General features: G+C 60.4%; 2 protein-coding genes across 2 annotated transcripts in view; one reads left to right on the top strand and one right to left on the bottom strand.

The window, feature by feature from the left end:
• The window catches only part of DDX51 (DEAD-box helicase 51), a 170191-nt gene that overhangs the window by 16195 nt on the left and 126106 nt on the right, over positions 1 to 27890 (bottom strand). The gene's annotated exons all lie outside the window — the stretch shown is intronic.
• On the top strand, positions 5763 to 18792 carry MMP17 (matrix metallopeptidase 17). The gene is made up of 10 exons (XM_058657000.1): positions 5763 to 5960; positions 11587 to 11719; positions 11978 to 12107; positions 12895 to 13178; positions 13523 to 13699; positions 14103 to 14202; positions 15343 to 15425; positions 15513 to 15665; positions 17886 to 18143; positions 18458 to 18792. Exons 1-10 carry the CDS (start codon positions 5796 to 5798, stop codon positions 18790 to 18792), a joined length of 1818 nt encoding a protein of 605 aa, XP_058512983.1. The 5' UTR covers positions 5763 to 5795.

Below are 27890 nucleotides of genomic sequence, written 5' to 3'. Positions count from 1 at the left end.
CCTTTCCTTACTCTGTTCAGAAGACACATCATGTGTCCTAGAAATAAGCAAATCAAATAACAGTGCCCGGGGCTCTGGCCTGTGCTTCTTGGTGACAGTGAGCCCCCATTGATCCCGGGAGCCCAATCAGGGCAGCCAAGGCACCTGCAGCTTGCCCCTCAGGGATGTCCAGCAAGCCTGCAACGGAGTGGACCAAGCTATGGAGTCGTGGTGCAGGGGGATCCAGAAACACGGTAGGGAGCATGGGCAGGTGAGGAGCTGAAGAGTAATGGCACTAGAGGAGTGTGTGATCTTAGATGAAAACATTCTAGCAGCAGCCACCAGCAAAGCACCACAGGTACAGGCTGTGGGCACAGCAAGCCACCCTCTGCCTGCAGTGCCAGCATCCTACACAGCAGTGAGTTTAGTCCCAGCTGTTCCACTTCCAATCCAGCTCCCTGCTGATGGTCTGGGAGAGCAACCAAAAATGGTCCAGGTCTTTAGGCTCCTCAAGCCACCTGGGAGACCCAGAAGAGCTTCCTGGCTTTCAGCTTGGGAGTGGCCCAGCTCCAGCAGTTATGGCCATTTGGGGAGTGAACCAACAGATAGAGGAGCTCTCTGTCTTTTTCCCTCTCTATCTCTAATTCTGTTTTTCAAGTAAAATAAATAAATATTTTTAAATAAGGGAAAACTAAATAATTTCGAAAAGAATTTTAGGGGCTCTGCATGATGGCCTGATGGCTGGAATCCTCACCTTGCATGCGCCAGGATCCCATGTGAGCACCGGTTCATGTTCCAGCTACTCTGCTTCCCTTCTAGCTCCCTGCTTGTGGCCTGGGAAGAAGAGGAGGATAGCCCAAGACCTCAGCACCCTGCACCCATGTGGGAGACCTGAAGAAAGCTCCTGGCTGCTGGTTTCAGATTGGCTCAGCTCCAGCCATTGTGGCCACTTGGGGAGTAGGCCAGCAGATGAAAGATCTTTCTCTGCCTCTCCTTTCTGTGGATTCGACTTTCCAATTTAAAAAATTAATCTTTAAAAAGAAAGAAAGAGTTTCAGCACCTCAGGAAGCTAAGGCAGCCACGCCCTGCGATGCCAGCTCATCTCAGCTGCTCCACTTGCAATCCAGCTCCCCACTAGTGCACCTGGGAAGGTAGAAGATGGCCCAAGAGCTCAGGCATGCATTACCTACATGGCAGATCCAGAGTGCTTGGCTTCCAGCTGCAGTCCTGGCCCAATCCCAGCCACTGTGGCCACTTAGAGAGTGAAGATCTTTCTGTCTCTCTTGCTTTGTATAGAAAGATGTATTTATTGACTTAGAAACTCAAAGTTGCAGAGAGAGAAAGGATCCCCCATCCCCTTGGTTCACTCCCCACATGACCACAACAGCCAGCACAGAGCCAGGAGCTTCCTGCAGGTCCCCCACATAGGCAGCAGGGACCCAAGCGCCTGGGCCACCCCAGCTGCTTTCCCAGACTATTAGCAGGGAGTGGGATTGGAAGTGAAATAGCCCGGACACAAACTGACGCCCATATGGGATACCAATGTCATAGGTGGTGGCTTTACCCACTATGCCCCAACATGGTCCTGAGATCAGGTCTCTCTCTCTCTCTCTCTCTCTCTCTCTCTCTCTCTCTCTCTCTCTCTCTCTCATCTGATTTTCAGAAGGATATTTTTAAGACATAAGACTCTGATAGCCAGTGGGGTGATCTCTGGCCCAAGCTTGGGCCTAGGGCAATCTCAGAATTGGGAGACCTGAGACAAGCCCTCCCCATCTCCATCCAGCCTAGCTGGGCTCCCCAACACCTATGCCAGAGTCCTGGAGGGAGTCTGCTCTGTCAGGAGGACTTCGTGGCTGAACTGAGCTGAAAGTGGAGGCGGAAGGCACTGGAGAAGGGCTGCCTGTGGCCACCTCAGAGCCAGACTAGCTATTTCCAGGGCAGAAACCCCTGCCTGTCCTACAACCTTCCATGTCACAAGCAGGAGCCCCACCAGGCTGATTCAGTGCCTACTTAGCCCTGGTTTGGCCAGCCTGCTGAAGATAGGCACTTAAAAAAAAATTATTTATTTTCATTGCAAAGTCAGATATACAGAGTAGGAGAGACAGAAAGGAAGATCTTCCATTTGATGATTCACTCCCCAAGTGAGCGCAATAGTCAGAGCTGAGGCAATCCAAAGCCAGGAGCCAGGAGCTTCTTTCAGGTCTCCCATGTGGATGCAGGGTCCCAAAGAGAAAAGGGCTGAGGACAGTGAGCACCTGATTAGCCAGGGCCACAGCTATGACGAGGGCCATGAGAAGGCTTTCCCTGGGACAGCCACCTTAGATGGGGCGTCTGAAGCTGTGAGGAGCTCAGCTCATGTCCTGCCCCCTCAGATGGAGCCTCAATTCTGTCAGCAGTTTTGGGAGGGAGAAGCTGCTGTAGTTCCCTCCCCCACTGACCCGCTATATGACACCCCAAGTCACTGCTCTGGTCCTCTGTTCATTTGCAAAATGAGAGCAATGGATTCCTTCTCTAAATGATTATGAAAGCATTTCAAAAAGTTCATGGACAATGGAATGAAAACATGTTTCTTTTGGTACAAAGGTATTTTGAAAACCACACACAGTTTCCTATTTCACGATACACACTTTCCATAGACTTGTTTGCTGTCCTTTAGTATGTAAGATGCTGAACAGGCAGAGCTCACAGGAGCACCCTCCCCCGGCCCCAGAGGAAGCCACTGTGCTCCCTCCCCACTCAGGGGACCAGGGCACCCACTCCCCGCCTGCTGGACCACAGACAGCCCCCAAACCCTCAACCCCCCACGGACCCCCATTGCTGGACCTTAAGGCCGCATACAAATGTCTGCTCTGGCCTCTGCCTCCCTTCCTGACACCAGCCTCCCCATTGGACCCTCTGTGAACCCCAACCCCCAAGGGTCAGCAGCTTGGCTCCACTCCTCATCCTTTCCTCACACCCCGAACCCCTTACACCCTGACACCTCCTCACACCCCCACCTTTCTTCACACCCGGACATTCCTCAGATTCCGACCCCCCTCAGACCTTGACCCTTCTTCACACCAGGACACCCCAGACCCCGAATCCCCTCACACCCTGACCTTTTTCACACCCCGACACCCCTGAGACCCTGAACCCCGCTCACACCCTGACCCCTCTTTACACTCCAACCCCCTCTCATACTCAGACCCCCCTCAGACCTCGACCCTCCTTTACACTCCCACCCTCCTCAGACCCCGACCTTTCTTCACACCCTGACACCCCTCAGACCCAGACCCACTCTCACGCCTCCATCCCCCTCACATCCCGACCCCCTCAGATCCCGACCCTTCTTCACACCCTGACCCCCCTCACACCTGACCCCCTCACACCCCGACCCTCCTCACACCCTGACCCCCTTCACACCCCGACCCCCTCACACCCTGACCCCCTCACACTGAGACTCCCCTCACATCCCAACCTTTCTTTACACTCCAACAATCCTCAGACCCCAACCCCCAACACCCCAACCCGTCTCATACTCTGACCCCTCCTCACACCCCCATGCCGCTCACACCCTGACAACTCCTCACACCCCAACTCCCTCTTACAACCCCGAATGTCTCAGATCCCCACACCCTCTCACACCCCGACCCCCCTCAGAGTCCGACCCTTCTTCACACCCTGACATCCCTCACACCCCAACCCTCTCTCACACCCCAACTCCCCTCAGACCTCAATCCCCCTCACACCCTGACCCTCCTCACACCTGACCCCCTCACACCCTGACCCTACTCACACCCCAATATCCCTCACACTCTGACCCCATCAGACCTCAACCCTTCTTCACACCCCAACTCCGCCTCACACCCCAACCCCCCTCACATCCCGACCTTTCTTCACACCAGGATACCTCTCAGACCCTGACCCCCCTCACACCCCAATCCCCCTCAAACCTCAATCCTTCCTTCACATCCGGACATCCCAGACCCTGACCCCCCTCAGACTTTCTTCACACCCAGACCCCTTTTACACCCCGACTCTTCTTCACACCCGTATACCCCTGAGACCCTGAACCCCACTCACACCCTGAACCCTCCTTACACTCCAATCTCCTCTCACACTCAGACCCCGACCTTTCTTCACACCCAACAACCCTCAGACCCCGACCCTCCTCAGACCCCGACCCTCCTCACAGCCCCATCCCCCTCACACCCTGACACCTCCTCACACCCCAACTCCTTCTCACACCTCAAATGTCTCAGATCCCCACACCCTCTCACACTCCGACCCCCTCAGACTCCGACCCTTCTTCACACCCTGACATCCCTCACACCCCAACCCCCCTCACACTGTGACCCCCCTCAAACCCCAAAACCCTCTCACACTTTGACCCCTCCTTACACCCAGACACCCCTCACACTCCAACCCCATCAGATCTCGACCCTTCTTCACACCCCAACCTTGCCTCACATCCAGACACCCCTCAGACCCCAAACCCCGCTCACACCCCGACCCCTATGCAAATTACACCCCAACCCCCTCACACCCCGACCCCCCTCAGATCCCGACCCTTCTTCACACCCTGACACCCCTCAGACCTCGACCCCTCCTCACACCCCGACCCCCTTACACCCCAACCCCCTCAGATCCCGACCCTTCTTCCACTCCAACAACTCTCAGACCCCAACCCTCCTCACATGCCCACTCTCATCACACCCTGTCCCCCTCACATCCTGACACCTCCTCACACCCCGAATGCCTCAGATCCCCACGGATGCCTCGATCCCCACATCCTCTCACACCCCGACGCCCCTCAGACCCCGACCCTTCTTCACACCCTGACATCCCTCACACCCCAACCCTCTCTCACACCCTGACACCTCCTCACACCCCAACTCCTTCTCACACCTCAAATGTCTCACACCCCGACCCCCCTCAGACCCCGACCCTTCTTCACACCCTGACATCCTTCACACCCCAACCCCCCTCACACCCTGACCCCCTCACACTGCAGCCCCATCAGATCTTCTTCACACCCCAACCCCGCCTCACATCCAGACACCCCTCAGACCCCAAACCCCACTAACTCCCTGACCCTCCTCACACCCCGACCCCCTCACACCCCGACCCCCTCAGACCTCGACCCTTCTTCACACCCCGACCCCCTCAGACCCCGACCCCCTCACACCCCGACCCCCTCACACCCCGACCCCCTCAGACCTCAACCCCTCCTCATACCCTGACCCCCTCACACCCCGACCCCCTCAGACCCCGACCCCCTCACACCCCGACCCCCTCACACCCCGACCCCCTCAGACCTCGACCCTTCTTCACACCCCGACCCCCTCACACCCCGACCCCCTCACACTCCGACCCCCTCAGACCTCGACCTTTCTTCACACCGCCACCCCGTTACACCCCGACCTTCTCAGATCCCGAACTCCTCTCACACTCCGACCCCTCCTTACACGCCACCTTCCTTACGCCCTGACACCCCAGACCTCCAGCTCAGACCCCGGCCCCTCCCTCTGTCCCGCGGAGCACGGGCTCCACCCAGCGTCTGCCAGGCGCGCTGCGGGCGGGCGGATGGGGGGCATCCCTCTTCCTCGGTCACGGTCCCTTTAAGGGACCAGCAGGCGCGCCTCGCATTAGCATTCATTAGCATATATTGGCCTGGCCCCGCCCCGGGGCGCGGAACGCGGGGTGTCGGGGTGCGGAGCCGGGCGCGCACCGCGGAACGGCCGCCGGGAACGGGGCGCGCACCGCCGAGCCGGGAGCCGGGCGCGCACCGCCGAGCCCGGGCGCGCAGCCTCCTGGACCCCGGGCCTCCGAGCGGGATGGGGCCCCGCGCCGCCCGCGGTCCCGGCCCGCCCCCGCCGCTCCCCGGGCCCCGCGCGCCGCTGCTGCCGCCGCTGCCGCTGTTGCTGCTGTTGCTGCTGCTGGGAGGCCGCGGGGGCCGCTCGGCGCCCGCGTCCCGCGCCGAGGACCTCAGCCTGGGAGCGGTGAGTGCGCGGCCGGGGCGAGGCGGGCCGTGCGTCCTGCGCCCCTTTCCCGGGCCGGGCAGCCCAGGGAGCCCGGACACGCTGCAGCCGCAGGGGCACGAGTCGGGTCCCGCGTGGGCACAGCCGGCGCCCGGGCCGGGGCCGCCCCCTGGTCTCCCCAGCCCCCACCCCGCCCCGGCTGCGCCGACGGCGAGGCCAGCGGCCCCGAGGGTGGGCTCGGGCTCAGTGGTCGCAGGCTCTGCACTGGTGCGCGCCGAAGCCAGGTCGCAAACAGCGCAGTGAGCTCCAGGTCCGCGGGGCGTTCGGATGGTGGCGTCGGGGCGGCTTCGCGGGCCTCAGCGGACCGGACCTCCGCCCGGGCCGTCCTGGTCCTCCCCGCGTCCGCGGAGGACACTACGTGCCGGCACCTCGGGGCTCCCACACGCAAGCGTCCCGGTCTCCGGTGGCCATCTGTGCCGAGGATCCCCGTCGCCCCAGCCGGGCCTGCCCCCGCGCCCCGCCGCCCCGGTGCACTGCTGAGCCGCGGCGCGCGGGGAAGTTTCCCGCCGGCCGGCCGGGGAGAGGAGCCGGCGCGGCCTCGGCGCGCACCTGCGCCCCGGCCTGCCCTGCCCGGGCCTCTGCCGGCGGGGCCGAGAGCGCGGTGCAGCTGTCAGCGCGGCGGTGCGGGGCGCCCTCTGCCGCCCGGCCGAGCACTCGCGAGCGGGCAGCAGTGCCCGAGGCCCCGGGGCAAGGACTCCGGTCGGCCCGCCCCGCTGTCCTCGGGGGTCTGTGGCGGCCGGAGGAGAAGGGCGCCTTTGTGAGTGGGGCCAGCCTCGCGGACCTCAGCCACTCCGTAGCCGGGCACAAAGCCTGGAGTTGGGAGCGGTGTGAAGGAGTCAGCTCGCCTCCCTTCCTCGTCCCTGGGGTCCCCAGGAGGAGGGCAGCACATCCTGCCCGTGCCCATGCCTGTGCCCTCCTAAATGTCCGTTCTAACCAGGCCTGGCCCTGCCACCACGTTGCCACATCAGGTGGCCTGGCTCAGGCGAGGACAGAGTCATTCCCAACAGCGTTGGGGCCAGGGCCCCTGGTCACCACACCCTGGATAGGGTGAGGGGTCTGGAGGCAGGTGTGGGTTCAAGTGCAGGTGACAGGGCCAGCTGTCCTCAAGATGCCAACAACTCCTTCTGGGCAGGGCTAGGCTCCTAGGTCTGCCCCCGCCCCAAGGTGGTAGTAGCCAGCTCCATCAGGAAAGGACTGGGCAAGGTCCTTGAGGGCAACCTCCTGGGCCTGGCTCCTCAGGCCTGATGACCAAACCAAGCTGAGCCTCCCCCCAACATGTGTGTACCCACTGAGCTCAGGCTCCTGCTGAGAGGACTGGTGGTCCCCTGCTGCGTGGCCCCTGTGCACCCACTGAGCTCAGCTACACACTGAGACCACCCACGGTCCCCTGCTCCAAGGTTTGCCATGGTGGCTGCATGGCTGTTATTTCCTTCAGGCAGGGCTCTGATACCAGGTCACAGTGCCTGGGCGTACCATGGTACTGTGGGGGTGGGAATGGTGGTCTGGGGTCCTTCGGGGGAGACCCTGGGCCTGCCTGGGGTTGGTGGCGGCCTCAGGTTTCTGTGGACTGGGGTGCAGGGAGATGCCTGGGGTTGGTGGTGGCTTCGGCTTCTGACGGGCTGGGGCACAGGGGGCACCAGGCACATCCCTTGTACACATACCCCTGCCGTGGGCCTTCTCAGGTCCATCTCACGAACTGTTGGGGTGGGGACAAGTGTTCTGGGCATGGCTGCCACTCGCACTGGAACCATTGGCCACCTGCTCCTCCCACCCTCAGGGCTTGCCAGCTTCTTCCTGTTGCCTGTGAGGCTCAGGCTGGTCCTGGCTCAGGGCCTCTGCACCAGCTGTACCCACGGCTCTGCCTGTGACATGTCCAAGGTGTCCAGGGCATTTTGGAGTGCCAACTTGATGAAGCCCCCCAATCCCTCAGCCAGTTGGCAGTGCCCAGGTCCTGGGATGACAGCTGGGAACCACAGCCAGCTGTTCCTGCCGGCCGTGTGGCCGTGGCAGGGCCCCAGCCTCCCTAGGCCTTGGTTTCCACAGTGGTACCTGCTCCACGGTTGAGTGGGCATTGCCTGGTGGAGCACCTGCTGTATGCAGAAGGGCAGGCAGGGGAGTGTGCCTCCTTGGAGTTGCCAGGGTCCTCCGCAGTGGCCACCACTGCTGACACAGCAGTTACAGGAGCCCACACATTTGCATGGTCACCAATTGTCTGTCCGCTGCCAGATGAGTGATTGGATGTCCCCAGCATGAGCAGTCCCAGAACAGCCAGAGGGAAGTTGAGGGTGTTTGGCAGTCTCCCCTAGGGGAAGATGGGCACAGAGGAGGTGCCAGCATACACCCACCAGCACCTTTCTTCTGCCCTCGGAGGAGCTAAGGGACCAGACTAAGATTGCTGGAGCTGGGCCATAGCTCCAGGCCTGATCCTGGGCCCTGGGCCCATGAATGGTCACCCACCCCTATCGCGTGGGAGGGCTTGAATGGGTAAGTAGAGCATGTGGGGACGGGACAAGCTGTGGTGACAGGGGTTGCCCTGGAGTGACATCAGCATGAACGTCCCAGGAGAGTGGGATGCTGAGGCCACAACCCACCCGCCAGCCTTCTCCTGTCTGGGCCTCCAAGAGTCCCAGGGCATGGGGGGGTATCAGTTCAGCAAACCCAGGATAAGTGGCTGGGTTCTTTGTAAACTTATTGGGCCCCTTCCTTGGGGGCGATGCTGTGTGCACTGTGGTAAGAGGCACACGTGTCTACAGGTGGTAAACTTGATGGACTGGGCGGGTGCAGGCTCCCCTTCCCACCTGTGCCCTGGCTCAGTGTCCCCTGCCTGTGGCGCCAGGGCCGGGGCCGGTGACAGCCCAGGATGAGCAGGGGCCAGTGTGGGGACTCTGCAGCCTCAGGCTGTCACTGTCAGGGAGGGGCTCCCTGCCCGCCCCGTCCCAGCTCCTGCCACCCCATCCCCTCCCCAGTGGCCTTCTGGAAGGTTCACCCCCATCACTACTGCAGACTCCGCCTGCCACAGCCTCCGTTGCCCTGGAGACAGCAGTCTCCGTGGTGACAGCAGAGCGAGGCCCAAGGGGTGGGTGGGCAGGAAGCCGGCAGATGAGGACTGGAGCCCCCGGCTGCTGCTGTCCACGGACACTGTAGGTACTGGGAACGGGCACCCAAGGAGGGGGCATGCCCTCCCAGGGGCTGTCCTGACACAGGCACCCCCATGGGTGGGTGTGAGCAGGGTGAGTACCAGCTAGATCAGCTTCCTTGCAGCCTTTGTTCTGGGTAGGGCTAGCCTCTAGGCCTGGTTGACGCTCCCTCCTCCCCAGCCGGTCAGGGAACCCACTGCCCAACAGTGAGCCCTAACAGCAGGAGCAGGCCTCCCTCCTGGAGTCTGGCTGGGCCTGGGCCTCTGCGCAGATGGGAGAACAGGAAGAAGCTGAGCCGTGCTGGCTGGGCTGGGCTGGGCTGGGGCAGCTTGTGGAGTCAAAGACCCAGCGAAACAGGTGGTCACCCCTGTGTGTGTCCACCTGAGGCCACCAGGGGCCTCCCTAGGATTGCCCTTCCGTTCCGGCCATGTATAGCACTTGTCCAGGAGCCAGCACTCCTGTCCTCTGTGCTGGACCTGGCGTGCAGGGGTCCAGGAGAGGAGGGGCCAGGCTGTGTGCTGATGGCAGCTGCAGCTCCTCCCGAAGTCTGCCCCATCCTGCACAGCAGGTGCTGTGAGCTCCCAGGGGCCAAGCAAAGAACAGTGTCCTTGACCTTAACACCCAGTGGTGGAGACCAGAGGGCCACAAGGTGACCCTGCGAGCCCACTCTAGTCCTTGGCCTCACACCTGCAGCCACACTGCAAGGGCCCAGGCTCAGCCTGAAGACACTCTCCCCATGGAAAGGTTGTGGCAGTGAGCTCTTCAGCCCCTCCACCAGCGAAGACTGGAGATGTTTGGCTGATCCCAGGCGGGGGATGCGCTGACCACTCACCATGTGGGCCACTCCCTGGGTGAGGCCTCTCCTCTTCCTTCATCCGGATCACCTGCAGACTAAGGAAGCTCCAGGGGCTTCCTGGAGGAGGTGGCACATGCAGCTCAACTGATGCTTAGCAGAGGACCAAGAAACGTGTGTGTGTGTGTGTGTGTGTGTGTGTCCTGGTGTCTGGAAAGAAAACGGCAGAATCTGGGGTTTCAAATGTTTGTAGGACGTTTTGCAAAGCTCTGTGTAGGTGAGAATGTGACCTTGCCCAGTAAGTCCTGGGTGACTGGTGCGGTGTTTCCATGTGTCTGTGACATGGATGCCTGAGGCTCTACAGACCCTCTCGCCTGCTGGGCTGCCATTGCCCACATCCGGTGAGCGCAGGTCCTGCCTCCCTGCCTCTTGTCCCAGTCACCGCTGTGGAGCGCCCCTGTCGGGGCTGAGGAGCAAAGGAAGAGTTAGGGCCCCAGAGTGCATGTCACATGGAAAGCGAGCTAGCTCTCTGCAGGTGTTTGCAGATCACGAACCCCACCAGCTGGTCAGGGAGGCTCCTGCCTGCCTGAGGCTTGGGCAATGCCATAGGGAGGAGCTGCACTCCCACCACCCCAGGCACGGGTCCAAGACCACTACCCCCTGCGGCCTGCGAGAGGGGCCGAGGCCACCCCGCTGCCCAGGAGGTTCAGGCAGAGGCTTGGGGGTCAGCAGAAATTCAAGGCAAGAATCCTTCAGTTCCCAGCACAGCACCTAGGTGCTTCATTCCCTGGACGCAGGTGCATGGTAGGAACCTGTTGGTGTCCGGGCTAGGGAGAAGAGGGCCCCCAGCTGGGCCCCTGGCAGGGTCTTGGGAAGATGGTCAAAACCCTGACTGCATGGGGCCTTCCTGAGCCCAGTGGGGACACAGAAGATTGGCTGGGGCGAAGCTGGACCTGTTCTGGGCTCTGTGGGCAGCACATCCCTTGCCCTTGCCTCAGGAAGTCTGCACATGCTGGGCCAGGTGCTGCTGTGGGCATTTCCACGTCCTGACACCCACTCGGGACTGGGGCTTCAGTCTCAGGAGCAGCCAGCCCCAAGGCTGGGCACCCAGGTCTCACCGCTGGGAGGTGGGACCTGATTTCTGAACACGTGCAGTCTGGCTCAAGCCTGGGCTGGACACTGTCCTGCCTCTGTGTGTGTCTATCCCTCTCTCTCTCTCTCTCTCTGTGTGTGTGTGTGTGTGTGTGTGTGTGCTCCTCTGTGGCTGCAGCTCATGGCTTGGTTCCTCTCACCACCTCCTGGCCTGCCCCTCTTGGAGTCCAGCCTGCCCCTCACTAACAAGGTTGGGTCCTGCCTTTGGTTCCACTGTGTTCCGGAACCTTCACATTTCACTGCCTTGCGTGTCCCTTGGGCATTTGCTGTCTCCGAGGCCTGAGGGGAGGCAGGGCCGCCAGGAGCAGCTATCTGAGTTCTCCCTGTACAAGCTCACCTCACTGAAGGACATCAGCAGAGTGAGCTGCTTAGCCAGCAGCTACACCTGGGGCTACTTAGGGAAGGAGGGCCTGTGGAGACCCAGTGGCCACTGCAGTGGCTGGGCCCCTGGGCAGCTCCTCCTCTGTGGCCACCCCTCACTCTGCTGCCTGCTGTCTGCCCCCAGGAGTGGCTGAGCAGGTTTGGCTACCTGCCTCCGCCCGACCGCACCACCGGGCAGCTGCAGACTCAAGAGGAGCTCTCCAGGGCCATCACCGCCATGCAGCAGTTTGGCGGCCTGGAAGCCACCGGCATCCTAGGTTAGTTCCCCAGAAGTGTAGGAGACAGTGGCCTCTGGGGGCTGTGCCCTGCTGCTGACTGTTCTGGCACTAGAGTTTGCATGTTGCCCCAGTCCCGGTCCCTGGACATAGTCCTTTGTGTGGGCCACAAGTTGAGCCCCAGCCCTGCAGCAGGCCTCACGTCCTGCGCTTGGGCTCCTGGGGAGACTCTGGGGTTTCTGAGTTGCAGGGAGTGTGAGCTGGGCCTGGCTTCTGAGCTTCAACCCCCCACCCCTGCAGACGAGGCCACCCTGGCACTCATGAAGACTCCACGTTGCTCGCTCCCAGACCTGCCCCCTGTGACCCCAGATCGACAGAGGCGCCAAACACCAGCCCCAACCAAATGGAACAAGAGAAATCTGTCCTGGAGGTGAGTGGTCAGGACCAGGGGCGAGGAGGAGAAAGAGCAGGGCTGAGGGGAGTGGGGGGACAGGAGCAGGGGTGAGGGGAGTGGGGACAGGAGCAGGGGTGAGGGGAGTGAGGGGACAGGAGCAGGGGTGAGGGGAGTGGGGGGACAGGAGCGGGGATGAGGGGAGTTGGGGGGGACAGGAGCAGGGGTGAGGGGAGTGGAGACAGGAGCAGGGGTGAGGGGAGTGGGGGGACAGGAGCGGGGGTGAGGGGAGTGGGGGGGACAGGAGCGGGGGTGAGGGGAGTTGGGGGGGACAGGAGCAGGGGAGTGGGGGGACAGGAGCGGGGGCTGAGGGGAGTGGGGACAGGAGCAGGGGTGAGGGGAGTCGGGGGACAGGAGCAGGGGTGAGGGGAGTGGGGACAGGAGCGGGGGTGAGGGGAGTGGGGGGACAGGAGCGGGGGTGAGGGGAGTTGGGGGGACAGGAGCAGGGGTGAGGGGAGTGGGGACAGGAGCAGGGGTGAGGGGAGTGGGGTGGACAGGAGCAGGGGTGAGGGGAGTGGGGGGACAGGAGCAGGGGTGAGGGGAGTAGGGACAGGAGCAGGGGTGAGGGGAGTGGGGTGGACAGGAGCAGGGGTGAGGGGAGTGGGGGGACAGGAGCGGGGGTGAGGGGAGTGGGGAGACAGGAGCAGGGGAGTGGGGGGACAGGAGCGGGGCTGAGGGGAGTGGGGACAGGAGGAAGGTGAAGGGGGACTGGGCAGAGGATGCAGGAGTCAGTGCTTAGTGGACTCTGGTCTGACCCTGCCCGTAGGGTCCGAACCTTCCCCCGGGACTCGCCCCTGGGCCGGGACACCATACGGGCACTCATGTACTACGCCCTCAAAGTCTGGAGCGACATCACACCACTCAACTTCCACGAGGTGGCGGGCAGTGCTGCCGACATCCAGATTGATTTCTCAAGTGCTGACCACAACGACGGATACCCCTTTGATGGGCCCGGTGGCACCGTGGCCCATGCCTTCTTCCCTGGAGACCACCACACCGCTGGAGACACCCACTTTGATGACGATGAGGCCTGGACATTCCGCTCGTCCGGTGTGTCTTGGGGTCCCTGGGCACCCAAAGCCCCGGGCTGATACAAGGAGCCACTCCCCACCCCATGAGAGCCAGGGGGAGTAGTCACCCTGTGTGACAAACCTCAGACGCCAGGGCATTGAACCTGCACATATGTGCAACTCGTGACTCGGGCCAGTACCTGAGAACTTTGGGTGGGTGAGGAAGCCCAGGGTTGATGTCCCCAGGTCCCCTCCAAGCGCACAGGCACGAGGCAGAACGAGCTGCTCCGGCTGCCAGGACAGGACGCTCAGCTTAGCCAGGGTAGTGGGGAACCCTGGATGGGCACCCTCTTCCCTTGGCTCACGTGGCTCCTATGCCTCCAGATGCCCACGGGATGGATCTGTTCGCTGTGGCCGTCCATGAGTTTGGACACGCCATCGGGCTGGGCCACGTGGCTGCCACACGCTCCATCATGCGGCCATACTACCAGGGCCCAGTGGGTGACCCGCTGCGCTACGGGCTCCCGTACGAGGACAGAGTGCGCATCTGGCAGCTGTATGGTGGGTGCTCCCAGGGACCCGATGGGGCGGGGGTCTTGGGGTCCCAAGGAGTGGTGGGTGTCTGGGTTATGCTCCCACCTGTGGTGAGCCAAGCTGTGAACATGGGTGTGCAGGCATGTGTGAGCCATGTCATGAACATGGGTGTGCAGATATTTTCTGTTCCTTTGCCTGAAGTGGGGTGTGTTGTAGCACTCAAGCCCTCAGCTGCGTCATGCCAGCCCCTGTGGGCTTCTCATGTGTGCCCTGGTGGCCCAGCTCCTCCCAGGACACCTGTTCCACGTGGTTGTCTTCCCGCCTGATTCACAGGATGTGTGTCCATCAGCTGAGTTGCCTTAGGCTCAGTCCAGGGACCAAGGAGCAGAGAGGGGGTGGCCTGGGGCTCAGTGCCTTCCTCATGTCGCAGGTGTGCGGGAGTCGGTGTCCCCTACGGCACAGCCAGACCTCCCTGAGGCAGAGGAGCCACCTCCACTGCCAGAGCCCTTGGACAATCGCTCCAGTCCTGTGTAAGTGTGGCCACACGTGGTGTCTGTGGGTGCTTGCCCTGTGAACCCCCACCCAGCCAGGGAGGGAGCACCCACTCCCCACCCCCGCCCGCTCTCTCGTGCTGTGAGCAAGAAGCCAGTTGAAAAGGGAAATTTCACCCGCCGATTGACTCCCCAGGTGGTGGCACGAGGCCAGAGCAGGAGCTGGAACTCCTGGTCTCCCACATAGGAGGCAGGGGCACAAGTACGTAGGGCATCTTATGCTGTGCAGGCGGCACCTTGGCTCCGTTTAGGGGGTGCCTAGACTGGGCTGACCTGAAGGGAGCCTCAGCTGGAGGTCCCTGGGTGTGCTCCTGGCCTGCCTCAGCTCAATGTGGTAGCCCGGTTCCCGGGACACTTGTCCTGAGAGCTGAGGCTGCCAGTGACACTGGAGGTAACCCAGTCCCCCAGTCATTAGGTACCCTGCAGCCTTGCTCACTTACAGGCAGGACTGCCACCCCTTCCCCCTGCAGGGGCTGCCCCACCCTGCTTTTGGGCATCCCCTGACTGTCCACAGCTGACTGGACACCCTGGCCACCTCGCCTCTTGCATGCTCGTGCTTGGGCTAACAGTGCGATCAGTCTGCATGGGACTTGGTCTCAGTTTCTCACTTGGCTGAACACCCTCCTGGTGTTTCTGGTGCGTTCTCAGTCCCTCACTGACGGACTGGGAGGTATGAACCAGTGCACAGCTTTAAAAATGGGGCAAGTCCTTTCTCCCCAGCAACCCAGGACCTGGACACAGATGTCCGGGTGTGTTCACACGAGGCCGGCGATGAGCCATGCTGCCCATTTGGCTTTGAGTCGGTACCCCAGGCCTGGGCCTGTGTAGGCTGCTCTAAGCTCCTCTGCCAGTGGCCTTGGCCATCACTGGCCTTCGGCCATGCCGGTGCACTTTCTGTAGGGGGCACAGTCCTAGCAGGGCACCTGGGACCCCTGCACACATAGCTGGCACCAGGGGGCAGCTCCAGTCGTCCTGCTGGTTCCCACAGACTCCTGCCGTCCTGTTTGCCCAGAGCTTAGACTGGGCCCATATGGGCATCTTCCTCCCATGTGGCATCTGTTGTACACCCCGTACCTGCAGTTGCTCAGCTCTGGGGCGGGGGGTCCCTCTGCCCTGCAGACACCGAAAGGACCTGCCTCACCGGTGCAGCACCCACTTTGATGCGGTGGCCCAGATCCGCGGCGAGGCCTTCTTCTTCAAAGGTGAGCCCCAGTGGTACCCAGTGGGGGCAGCCCACCCTGGGCCCCAGGCTCCCCTGCCTGAAGCTGCCTCTCCCCTCCAATCCCCAGGCAAGTACTTCTGGCGGCTGACCCGAGACCGCCACCTGGTGTCGCTGCAGCCAGCACAGATGCATCGCTTCTGGAGGGGCCTGCCGCTGCACCTAGACAGCGTGGACGCTGTCTATGAGCGCACCAGTGACCACAAAATCGTCTTCTTCAAAGGTGGGTGGCCCCACCTCCACCGGGACAGGCTTGTGGGCCTGGGACCTGCATTCCTACACAGAGCAGCCTATAGAATGCCCACTGAGCGCCTGCTGTATGCCTAGTCCCAGGGCAGGCCATGCAGGGTCCGGTTCTGCCAGGTACCCGAGAAGCGCCCATGAGTTCACATCAGAGGCTGTCAGTGTGGCGAGGAAAGAGGAGTGCAAGTGGGGAAGGGTCTCTGAACAGTCACATGCTGAGGGAATCCCTGATGCAGAGAGAGGGGCGAGGGAAGCCAGAGTCGACTGGCAGGGCTATAGCCCCTGGCTCTGAGGATGGCGGCTTTTGCAGCCCTGTCCGCACAAGCCTTTGTCCCTTCCTCCTTGCCGCTGAGCTAAGGGTGGGCGTGGGGACAGCATGGAGGGCGGGGTTCCACGCTTGGGCTGACAGAGATGCTGACTCCGAGGTGTGGAGGACACCATGTGGGCGGGCCCGCGGGAGGCTGCTCTCACAGGGTGCCAGTCATGGAGCTGGACCTGCCCTGACTGCTGGACTGTATCTTCATGACCCCCAGGAAGGCACTTTGTGCACATCCAGCCACATTTAGGGATCCAGGGTGTGAAGGAGTGGGGTGCTCAGTCTCCAGTCACTGGAGGGACCGGAAAGTCACCACATGTAATGCCTGTCGCTGCTAGCCCAGCCTTGTAGGGGCTGGCCACGGGCTCCTCATCACTGGATGCTAAGCAGGGATCACGGTGGGGCTTGCAGAGGCAGCCTGGGAGCTGCCAGCAGGGACCTGTGTGAGCCAAGAAGCAACCGCGCAGGTTCCAGCCCCTTCTGGAAGGCTTTTTAATGCAGTTTTAAATCAGAGTTAATTTAATTAGTTTTAAATCAGAGTTAATAATCAGGAGCCAGGGACAGAGAGGCTTCCATTACTGGTTCACACCTCGGTGGCCACAATGGCCAAGACTGGGCCAGCTGAAGCCCAGAGCTTAGAGTGCGTCCTGGTCTCCCATGTGGATGTCAGGGGTCCAGCTATCCGCTGCTTTCCCAGCCACATGAGCTGGGAGCTGGATGGGAAGTCGAGCAGCCAGGCCTGAACCCAGAGTTCCATATGAGGTGTCTGCATCACAGGTGGCAGCTTACCATACTGTGCCATAACACTATCCCCTTAGAGATAGCTTTAAAATAAAATAAAATATTTAATTATTGGAAAGGCAGATCCACAGAGAGAAGGAGAGACAGAAAGAAAGGTCTTTCACTGCTGGTTCACTCCCCAAGTGGCCACAACAGCTGGAGCTGAGCCAGTCTAAAGCCAGGAGGCCTCCGCTGGGTCTGCCACACAGGTGCAGGGTCCCAAGGCTTTAGGCCATCCTCCACTGCCCTCCCAGGCCACAAGCAGGGAGCTGGATGGGAAGTGCAGCAGCTGGGACTCTAACCAGCTCCCATGTAGGATCTCAGCACATGAAGAGGGAGTTAGCCAGTTGAGCCATTATGCCAGACCCTAGAGACAATCTCTCATCACCACACACAGTTCTCATCAAAAGTTTTAAAAACTATTTGAAAGGTTGGTTCACTCCCAAATGGCTGCACTAGCCAGGCCTGGGTGAGGCAGCAGCTAGGAGCCGGGAACTCCATCCTGGAGGCCTGTGTGGCTGCCGGCACCCAAGCACGAGGGCCACCTTCCCCTGCCCTCCTCTACACATTAGCAACAAGCTGAGTCTGAGCAGGTGTCCCAGTGTCTCCTAAGGGCATTGCTGTCAGTTGTGGCTCAAGTGTGGGGTTGCTGAGGCACATCACCATGCTGCTTTTAAATTGTTATTTCCTTCTCCACACGGACTCCCCCCAGGAGCCCCCCGGTCCAGGGCAGCAGCATCCCCCTGCTGCCATGCTCTCTGACCGCTGGTGAGGCCAAGCTCCTCGTCCTTGCTGTGGGCCCCTTGAACCTCTCCTCCAGGGAGACGTCCACTCTGGCCTCTGCCCGGGGAGGACTCCCAAAAGCCGCATCTGTGCGGTGAGCAACGTGTTGGGCCAGGCTGAGCACTGACCAGGGCTGGGAGGCCGCTAGGGCTGGCTGCTCACCTGCTGTGTGCTGGCCTGTCTGGAGCAGCTGCCAACCCCACCAGGCCCGCAGTCGGCACTCCGAGCTTCCAGATGCCCACCGTGGGGTCTGTGGTCTCTGGGCTGGATGGGGAAGACGGACTGGGGTACCCCAGCCCACACTCTTTCTCTCATCCTCAGGAGACAGATACTGGGTGTTTAAGGACAATAACGTGGAGGAAGGCTACCCACGGCCCATCTCTGACTTCAGCCTCCCGCCGGGCGGCGTCGATGCCGCCTTCTCCTGGGCCCACAATGACAGGACTTATTTCTTTAAGGACCAGCGGTACTGGCGCTACGATGACCACACACGGCGCATGGACCCCGGCTACCCCGCTCAGAGTCCCCTGTGGAGGGGCGTCCCCAGCACGCTGGATGACGCCATGCGCTGGTCCGACGGTGAGCGCCGGCCAGGCCCATGCGACTTCAGTCTGCAGGAACGGGAGCCACGGGGTAGTGGGGCTGCCCAGAGCCAGTGTGTGTCCAGGCCTGGCACCCAGCGATGTGAGGCCATATGCCCTGTGCACTGGCCTGGCTCATGCTGGCTTCCTACTGCTCACACTGTGTGCACCCACCACAGGTCTGGCCACACAGCCCCATCTCTCCCCTGCCGCAGGCCACTGACCCAGGGCTCACCTGGAGTCCCCCACACTGGGGCCCCTGGGTGTGTGGGAGCCCTACCCCAAACTCAGCCCGCCTCCCCCTCTCCCCAGGTGCCTCCTACTTCTTCCGGGGCCTGGAGTACTGGAAAGTGCTAGATGGCGAGCTGGAGGTGGCGCCGGGGTACCCACAGTCCACAGCCCGGGACTGGCTGGTCTGCGGAGAGCCCCAGGATGATGGCTCTGAGGCCACAGGCATGGACAGGGCAGCTGGGGCCCCCGCACAGCCTGGACAGCACGGCCAGAGCCGCTCTGGGGATGGCTACGAGGTGTGCTCCTGCACCTCCCACGCGTCGCCCCCCCGGGGGGCTCCCGCGATGACACTACTGCTGCTGCCGCTGCCTCTGCTGCCACTGCCCTGCGTGCTCTGGACAGCAGCCAGGTCCTGACACCACAGCGGGAGCCACCGCCTCCGCGGACGCAGGAGTCGGGATAGCTGGGAACACAGTGGCCGGGTACCACGCAGCTGCCCCTCCACGACCCAGAGCCAGAGACCCCGCAGCCTGGCCATGCAGATGGGGTGGACACTGCCAGCCCGCTGGAGGGTTGAGGCGCAGTGCGCAGCACTACCCTGGCATCACAGGGCTCCCCACAACCCTCCGTGCCACCCGCTGTGAGCTGCAGAAATGACCCCACACGGCTTGCTGCTGAGCAGGCGAGTGTCCACCCTGAGCAGGTGTCCAGGAGGCCTCTCCCGGCCTGGAGGAGCAGCGTCACCAGGGACCAGGATCCCCTTCCACACTGCCCACCCACGTGTCCACACTGCCACCCGTGTCCCGTCCACCATGGGCCTTTGTTTCCCGTAGGCCACAGCCCACAGAGATGAGCTCCTTGTGATGCGTTTCAGAACAACACGACCCTCAGCTTTGTAAGGCTCAGCTTGGCTCCCGGACACGCTCGGTGGGGCTCCGACACTCCAAGCCCACCAGGCTCCAGGAGATGCAGAGGTAGCCAGTCCGTCCTCGAGGCCTTGGCGCTGCTCAGGGGCCGTGTGTCTGTTCCCCAAGTGGGAGAGTTGAGGCCCAGAGTGGAGAAAGGAGCCTTGGTCAGCAGGTACAGAACGCGCGTCTAGACCTCAGGGGCCATGTCCTCATGTGCTTCACGTGGGTCACTGTGCAGAGGCAGACAAGTCCATGCACAGGCTTCCCTCAGGATACAGCTCACCCTGGTTGGACCCCAAAGAGTGTGGCAGAAGCTGGGGTGCTGCAGGACTGAGAAGCAGGGCATGGCTTTGGGCCCAGGTGACCTTGGACCCATCTGAAGGGCCCATGTGTGGGAGGAGCTGGGGCAGCCCCAAAACCCAGGCGCGGGGTGGCTATGTTGGAGGGAGGGGCTGCTGTGGCCCAGCTCTTCACAGGCTTGCTCCTGGACATGAGGACTGGAGCCTGTGCTCCCCAGAGGACCTCAAATGGGCCACCAAGCGAGAGGCTAGATTCTGTTCCCTCCCTGGACGCAGGCAGTCCTGAACCTGTGGGGCCTCCCAGGTAAGGCTGGAGACGGCTTCTGTCACTCCACTCCTTGCTGTAACCAGGGCCGGGGACAACAGATCAGAGACCAGGCCAGAGTGGGATGTTTCACAAGCAGTCTCCCCAGGGAAACACGGGCCATACCCACCAGGAAGCAACAGGCAGACACGGGCCACACCCACCAGGGAGCCACAGGTAGACACGGGCCACATCTACCAGGGAGTGACAGGCATACATGTGCTGTTCCCTGAGGTAGCCCAGGTGCATTCCTTATAAACAGGAGCTCAAAGTGAATCCTAGAAGGCCTGGAGTGGAGCCAGGTGGTTGAGTGGAACCCCAGGGGTTGGGACTGTCTGTGGCCCTGGGCCAACCCGGATGCAATGTGCTGCCCACTTGCCTGCCCCTCCCCAAGGCTGTCAGAGGGTGTAGACCTGCCTTGTGGGTCTCAGCCTCCCTCCCTGAGACGGTGACTCCACCAGGACAAGTGTCTTCAGCCCTGGGCTGTGCCTGGACACAGAGCACTCTGTAGGCCTTGCTAACCTTCTGGCATGGCCATTGCTGTGGCTGCAAGGCACAGAGTCTGCAGCAGGCAACACCATTAAGGCCTTTCTAGTGACCCAGGGATGACGGTGGATCTGTCCTCAGGGGCCCCAAGTCCTTCAGAGAAAACCAGAGTTGTAAGTGGGACCTACCATCAAGTTTGCCTGGGTGGGTGGACCCTGGGACCCCCATCTCCCATTCTGTCAGGTGGCTGGCACGGAACTGGCAGCTACTGCAGAAGAGGGGGATTTGGAGATCAGTGCTGTTGTCACCAGTCTGCTGGGACGCTGACCAAGGGGGGTGCCAGGAACAGTGGTCAGGGAGGACCTCGAGGAGGAGGGACATTTAAAATTTCTTCTGGGCCTGGCACAATAGCGTAATGGTTAAGATCCTCACCTTGAACGTGCCGGGATCCCATATGGCACCGGTTCTAATCCCGACAGCTCCACTTCCCATCCAGCTCCCTGCCTGAGGCTTGGGAAAGCAGTTGAGGATGGCCCCAAAACCTTGGGACCCTGCACCCACGTGGGAGACCCGGAAGGAAGTTCCTGGCTCCTGGCTTCGGATCGGCGCAGCACCGGCCATTGCGGCCACTTGGGGAGTGAATCATCGGACGGAAGATCTTCCTCTAGTACATCTGCCTTTCCAATAAAAATAAATAAATCTTTTAAAAAAAATTTCTTCATATTGGAAAGACGTATTTACACAGAGAAGCAGGGACAGAAAGACATTCGATCCGCTGGTTTGTTCACTCCTCAAGTGGCTGAAGCTGAGCTGACCCAAAGTCAGGAGCTGCTTCTGGGTCTCCCATGAGGGTGCAGGATTCAAAGGTTTTAGGCCGTCCTCCACTGCTTTCCCAAGCCACAAGCAGGGAGCTGGATGGGAAGTGGGGCAGCTGGCACATGCCTACATAAGATCCTGGCATAAGCAAGGGAAGGATTTACTAGTTGAGCCATTGCACCTGGCCCAGGAGGGGGCATTTGAAAGAACATGTGGACAAGTTGGGTTTCAGAAGGCCAGGAGAGAGCCTTCCAGGGGAAGACCCAGCTGCTGGAGAGGCCTCAGGCTGGGGAGCAGCTGCAGCCCACAGCAAGTTGCAGACCCAGCCCTTCCTTACTGTGCCCAGGCTGAGAGTGGCACCTAGGTCTTGAGAACACCAGCCACCCCTCCCATCACGGCAACAGCAGGTGGTCTGGGTCACCAACTGGTAGTCGTTTCCACTCAGATCCTTGGAAGGAGTGAATTACATATCCTAGCGGCCACAGGCCACTCACGATGTTGGACAAGCCCCCCTTCCCAGGGGGCACCTGTCATCATTCAGCGGGAAGCCCCTCCTGGCCCCTTTGTTCCCCATTCTACTTCCTGTCTGTACTGATGTCACCGCAGCACCTCCCTAGGGGCCAGCAGTCTGTCCCCCTGACTTATTTGTCAAGGCTGGGGTTCTTGAGGTCCAGCTGCACTGTGGCTAGTGCTGATGCTTCCTGGACCATGCCCCAGAGTGGTCTGCACCCCCCACAAGTGGCCTGTATCCTCCAGTGGTCTTTACCCCTCACCAATGATAGTGATCTGTACCACCCCCAAGGACATTGCACTCCAATAGGCACCCTCTTGGCTTGGGCCTTACGAGTTTGGCAAGCTGGCCCTCCAGGAGCAGCTGATCGGACCACTACACAGCACCCTCCTCTGAGGCAGAGGACGCTTTAAGTCCCTTGAAAGAGACATCGGACATTCCCAATCCTTGAAGCACGTGGGCCTCACTGCTGCGAGCTCTGTCCCCCACCACCACTACCTTCCATGCTTTGCTGTGGCCAATGACAACCCATGACCCTGCCTCCCTCTTCTGTTGGTTGGTGGCATGCACCTAGCAGGTGTTCCTTGCTGGGTGTCTTCAGGGCATGGGTGTCTGTGGAGCCCACTGCACTCCCGGGAAATACCAGCCGCAGGGACCCACAGAGCCAACTGGAGGAGGAGTTCAGCCCCAAGTCATGAAGGTGACAAGGGCTCCAAAGGCAGGGGTGGGGAACGTGTTGGGACCATGGGCTTCCATGCTTCAGAAGGTGGACTGAGGCTTGCTTTGCTGTTTTGCAGGGTGCTGCCTTGGAAAGGAACCCAGAAGGTTCCTGCAGCCCTCAGCTATGGGAACATGGCCGCCCATGCACATTGTCTGTGTGCGTGTCTCTGTTCACGTGTGTGTACACGTCTATACGCGTGTCTATGTGCACACATGAGTGTGTGAGACTTACTCAGCATGACTCAGATCCAGAATGAGAGTGAGAGATTCCTCTCCATTGGTGACTCCAGATTGGAGCCAGGCCCGTGCTGAAGCACAGTGCTGCAAAGCAAGCATCAGACACAGGGAAATACTCTTGTTTTCCACATGGTGTAGGGGGGAGAGGGCTGAAACTGTGCATGGGGGAGTTCTGCTTACCTGTCCACAAGGGGAAACAGCTCACAGACCAGGGAATGCAGAGATCCGATGGCCGTGGGGCACGTGTGTATGTGTGTGGGCACTGGGCTCCGATGCCCACAGGCCCCAGGTCCTGCTGTATGTGGCGCCTTGTTACTGCAGCAGAAACCAGTGGAGCTGAAAGCGCAGCGTCAGGGTGTGCCAGTGCACACAGACAGATGGCGTGGCCAAAGCCAGGGTGCTGCCTTGAGTAAGTCCCAGGACCAACTTGGGTCCTACAGTTCAAGGGCAGGCTACATGCATCCATGGGGGGGACAGGAGAGTCTGCCCACTCATTGGGACTCAGCGTGGTGGGATGTGGGCACTGTGCCAGGGGATGAAGTGTAGTTAGTGCACACACTGCACATCCCCACTGCCAGACGAGGTTCTGAAAAAGGGCCAGCGCTGTGGGTAAAGCCACTTCCTGCAGCACTGGCATCCCATTTGGGCTCCAGGTCATTTGTGTCCTAGCTGCTCCACTTCTGCTCTATCTCCTTGCTAGTGCCCTGGGAAAGCAGTAGAGGATGGCCCGATGGTGCCTTCCACCAAGGCCCCTGCGCCCACATGGGAGACCAGAAGAAGCTCCTGGCTCCTGACTTTAGCCTGGTCCAGCCCTCACTGTTGCAGCCATTTGGGGAGTGGACATGGTATGGAAGGTCTCTCTCTCTGTAATTCTTTCAAACAAATAAAAACACATTTTAAAAGAGAAATGAAGAAAAGCCAAGTGGGCGCTGTGGCACAACAGGTTGGGCCAGCCTTATGACCCACTGCAGCTCTCAGGTTCCTGCTAGGCCTAGTAAGATGGCCAAAGCAGGCAACATGAAGACAGTGGAGCAAGGGTATGGGCAGCAGCTATGGCTGGGGTGGTCAGACGGGCTGTCTGGTTGAGTCACCTGGGGCTCTATGTGCAGAGTGTGCCCTGCAGGTGTGAGAGGCAGGGGCAGTTAGCAGGGGCCACACATTGGAATGGTGTGAGGCAGATCCTGGGTGTCCGTCTGTCTTTCCTCTGTACGGGCCTGTGACCCTGCTCCTCCTCGTCACAGCCCAAGAAGCTGGCTAGCTCAGCCACTAGCTGCAGGGCCAGCAGGCATCTGCAGCCACCTCAGCAGCTACACACCAATGAAGGCAGGGCTTGGCAGGGGCTCCAGCTGGAACCCCAACATGTGTCTTCCACCGAAGCTCCAGCCTGGGTCCCACTGCTGCTGCCACAGCCAAGGCATTTGAGCCAGTCCCAACGTGCCCGGAGCCAGGCAGCTGGGGATACTGCAGTGCCTGTAGTCCCCTGTGCAGGGCAGGACGCTGATGGGAAGGGCCTGAAACAGCCACTGCAAACCTCAGCCAGTCACTGCGAGGACAGGCAGTCGAGCCCACAGCAGAGGGATTCTGCCTAGTACCTGCCCCCAAGCTTCGAGGCTGGGAAGGCCTGGCAGAAGGGTCTCCAAGAGCCAGAGAAGTGGCATGGCAGGTGGGCGAGGATGAGCTGGGAGCAGCCACAACTCTCCCCAGCACTGACTGAACGGGTGCCAGGGGAGTGAGCTCTCTGGGGCCCTCTTTCAGACTCTCAGAGCCCATTCTTGAGAATGTCTTTTATTTATTTATCTTTTTGAGATGACTGTCACATACCAAAGTTACTCATCTTAAATTGTCCACGTGTGTGGCTTTTAGTACATACGGCATGCCATCTTGTTCCAGAACGTTCTGCCACCCCCAAAAGAAAAACCCCGACTCATGGGCCATCTCTCTCACCAAACCCCAGGTCTGGCAGCTGCTGGACTGCCCAGCTCCACAGGGCACCTCTGCCCTTCCCTCCACAGATCCATCTGGAAGGCAGAGAGACGGGGGGGGGGGTGCCTCCTTTCTGATTCACTCCCCAGTGCCCACAATAGCAGGAGCTGGGCCAGGAGGACATCAGGAACCTGGTGGGCAAGACCATCGCCTGCTGGGCTATGGCTACTGCCGTCCAGGGTGCAGGCCAGCACTGAGACCTAAGCACAGGCATTGCAGCACGGACCCCTGCATCCAACACCACATACCAGTTTTTAAAAATAAGCTTTTGGGCCTGGTGCGGTGGCCTAGCAGCTAAAGTCCTCGCCTTGAAAGCACCAGGATCCCATATGGGTGCCGATTCTAATCCCGGCAGCCCCGCTTCCCATCCAGCTCTCTGCTTGTGGCCTGGGAAAGCAGTTGAGGACAGCTCAAAGCCTTGGGACCCTGCACCCGCATGGGAGACCTGGAAGAAGTTCCTGGGTAGTACCTTCAGATTGGCATAGCACCAGCCATTGCGGTTGCTTGGGAAGTGACTCATTGAATGGAAGATCTTCCTCCCTGTCTCTCCTCCTCTCTGTATATCTGACTTTGCAATAAATATGAAATAAATCTTAAAAAAAAAAATAGATACCTTATTCTTCACATTGTTGGTGGTGTGGGAGGTAGGGCTGTCCCCAGCTGCAGGGAGAGGTTCTGAGGATGCTTGTCCAGTAGGAGGAAGAGCGGGAAGGTGAGGAGGCCCTTTCAGGGACCCTGCAGTGGTCCACCAAGGGAGGGCAGTGGCTTGGCCCCAGGGGTGGGATTTGAAGCTGGAAGTCAAGGAGCTGTGTGCCAACTGCCCCTCACAGGAGCTGTCCCAGGTCTGTGGGCCTTGAGGAGGCCACCTGGCTGGGGCACAGAGGTTAGGGTACCAGGGACGCTTCTTCCCACAGCCCCCAGGAGCATGGAGGTGTGGGGGCCAGGGACTGGGAGGAACTCGGGCCTGCAGCAGGCTCGCGGCCCTGAGGGCATCCTGCAAGGCTCTGACTGTTGGGTGACAGCTGGTGGGGCTGTGCCTGGCTGAGTCACTTGCAAGGCCAAGGCCTAGCCCTCCCTAGGAACCAGTCCAGCCAGCTGCAGGCCCTGGGCTGCTCAGGCCTCTTCAGGAGTGGCTGAATTTCAAGGACGGCAACTGGGGGAAGCTGGGAAGATGCTGGGAAAAGCTGAGTGAGCCCAGACCCTGTCCTCTCGCCATCCTATCCTGGCCACCCTGGCCACACTCCCACCTGCCTCCCTGATGTCCCCAGGTCCCTGGGCAGCGAAGGAGGCACCCTCAACTCAGCTCTTCCTTCCCCTCTTGTCCTCCTTCTGAGTTTCACATGATGTAAAATGATGCCACGGACAATTCAGTGGCATGGCAGAACACTGGGCAACCCTCTCCCCTGCCAGGCTAGGACCTGAGCAGTCCCCTGCGCCCCCACCCCAGGCCAGGCCCCCTGGGTTTGCCCCTAGGATGATACCATCTCCCCAGAGGGTGACCTGCATGCTCTGCTTAGCAGCTCAGTGGGTTTTGACCAATGTGTGGGCAGAGCTACCTGTCCCAGGCATTGGGACTCACTCTCTCCAGGCAGGACCTGACTTCCAGGATCCCAGGGAGGAACAGCATAGCACAGGGCCTCCACACAGGTGTGTCCAGGGCTCACTGCCCAGCCCAGAAGCACTCCTGCTGAGGATTCCGCACTCCACACCCCCCACCTTGGGGTTGCTGGGAGGAAAGCTAGGAGCCATTCCACCCTGATGAATCCTTAGGCAAGCCTGATAAGATAAACTGTCTCTGTGACCCGGTTCCTGTGGTCTGCCAGGCGCTGGGCTTAACCCCCCTTGGGCCCTCAGGCTGGCAGCCAGTGAATCCCTCTCCTTGCTCCCAACTTCAGGACCCAGCATGGGCGAGGCCAGGACCCTTGGCTGCCTCTCTCTGCTTTGGTTCACAGTGACTGACACCTCCTGGTCAGTGTGATAGCTCAACTGGCTAATCCTCCACCTTGAAAGCATGGCATCCCATATGGGCATTAGTTTGTGTCCCGGCTGTTCCACTTCTCGTCCAGCTCCCCGTTTCTGGCCTGGGGCAGGGGCAGTGGGACGGCCAAGTCCTTGGGACCCTGAACCCATGTGGAAGATCTGGAAGATCTGGGGTCTGATTCCTGTCTTTGGATCAGCTCAGCTCCAACCATTTGGGCCATTTGGGATGTGAACTAGTGGGGGAAAAGATCTTTCTGTCCCTCCTTCTCTCGACGCCTCAGGCACCTGCCCTGTGGTTACCAGAGGCCTCAGGGCGGTGCCTGGAAGCTGAGCTCCAGCTTGGAGCTGGCCTGGGGCTCACCTCACCCTGGCTGGAGGCAGCTCAGGCCCTCCCAGATTCAGGGTGGCCCACTGATGGGTGATAGCCAGGGTGTCTCTATCTGTGGCCTTTGTTGGGGGGAAATGACCCAGAACTTCACCTTGAACAAATAACCCCTCAGTCCATTACTCCTCTTATCTATGTGGAAATGTGACAGAGAACCCAAGAAATCATAGCAGGCATAGTGTAGGGTGTTAGGAAGAGTCTTCACCAGTCAGGCGTGCGGACAGCAGCTCCTGCAGCACTCCAGGAACCACCACGCTGTGTGCCCAAGGCAGGGGTCTTTAAGCTCACATTGGCACCAAGGGCCATCCCATCAACTGAGGTGGATCATAGTACAAAACATCCAACCAACTTCAGTGTGGACAACACCTTAAACCAGTCAGGTGGCAATTGTTTGCACATGCTGAGAGCTGCAGCAGGCTACACTCAAAACGTAGTCAGTGAACCAACGTGCCGTCACGGCTGCCCACTGCTACAGGGTATTACCACCCAGCTGCAGTAAAGAACCAGGCTGCGGGAATGAGCTGCGCGTAATTTCGTAATAACGTAAAAACTGGAAACTGTAACTGTTTTAAATAGCTAACACTGGCCAAGTCAGGTTTTGGGAGAGACAGTGAACCAGGGATGGAAAACGTCTTTTTGTTCTGTCTCTATCACTCAGCCTTTCGAATAAATAAGTATTTCTAAGACACCTAGCTCCACATGCAAGGCCACCTTTTCCATATGCAGATCTCATTCCAGTATTGGCCCTCGAGAAGCAGCCTCGGCTGACCCTGCTCCCTTGACCGTCCCTTCTGTCCTGGCCTCCTCATTGGAAAAGCCTGGGGGTCCCAGGGCCGGTGGGGCACCTGCGTGTGTGCGGTCCGAGGGACACCTGGGTGCGGGGTG

Source organism: Ochotona princeps, chromosome 29 (genome assembly GCF_030435755.1).
Source record: "Ochotona princeps isolate mOchPri1 chromosome 29, mOchPri1.hap1, whole genome shotgun sequence".
Taxonomy (NCBI): Eukaryota; Metazoa; Chordata; class Mammalia; order Lagomorpha; family Ochotonidae; genus Ochotona; species Ochotona princeps.
The sequence above is the reverse complement of the archived record's forward strand: the minus strand, read 5'-3'. Positions and strand labels throughout refer to the sequence as shown.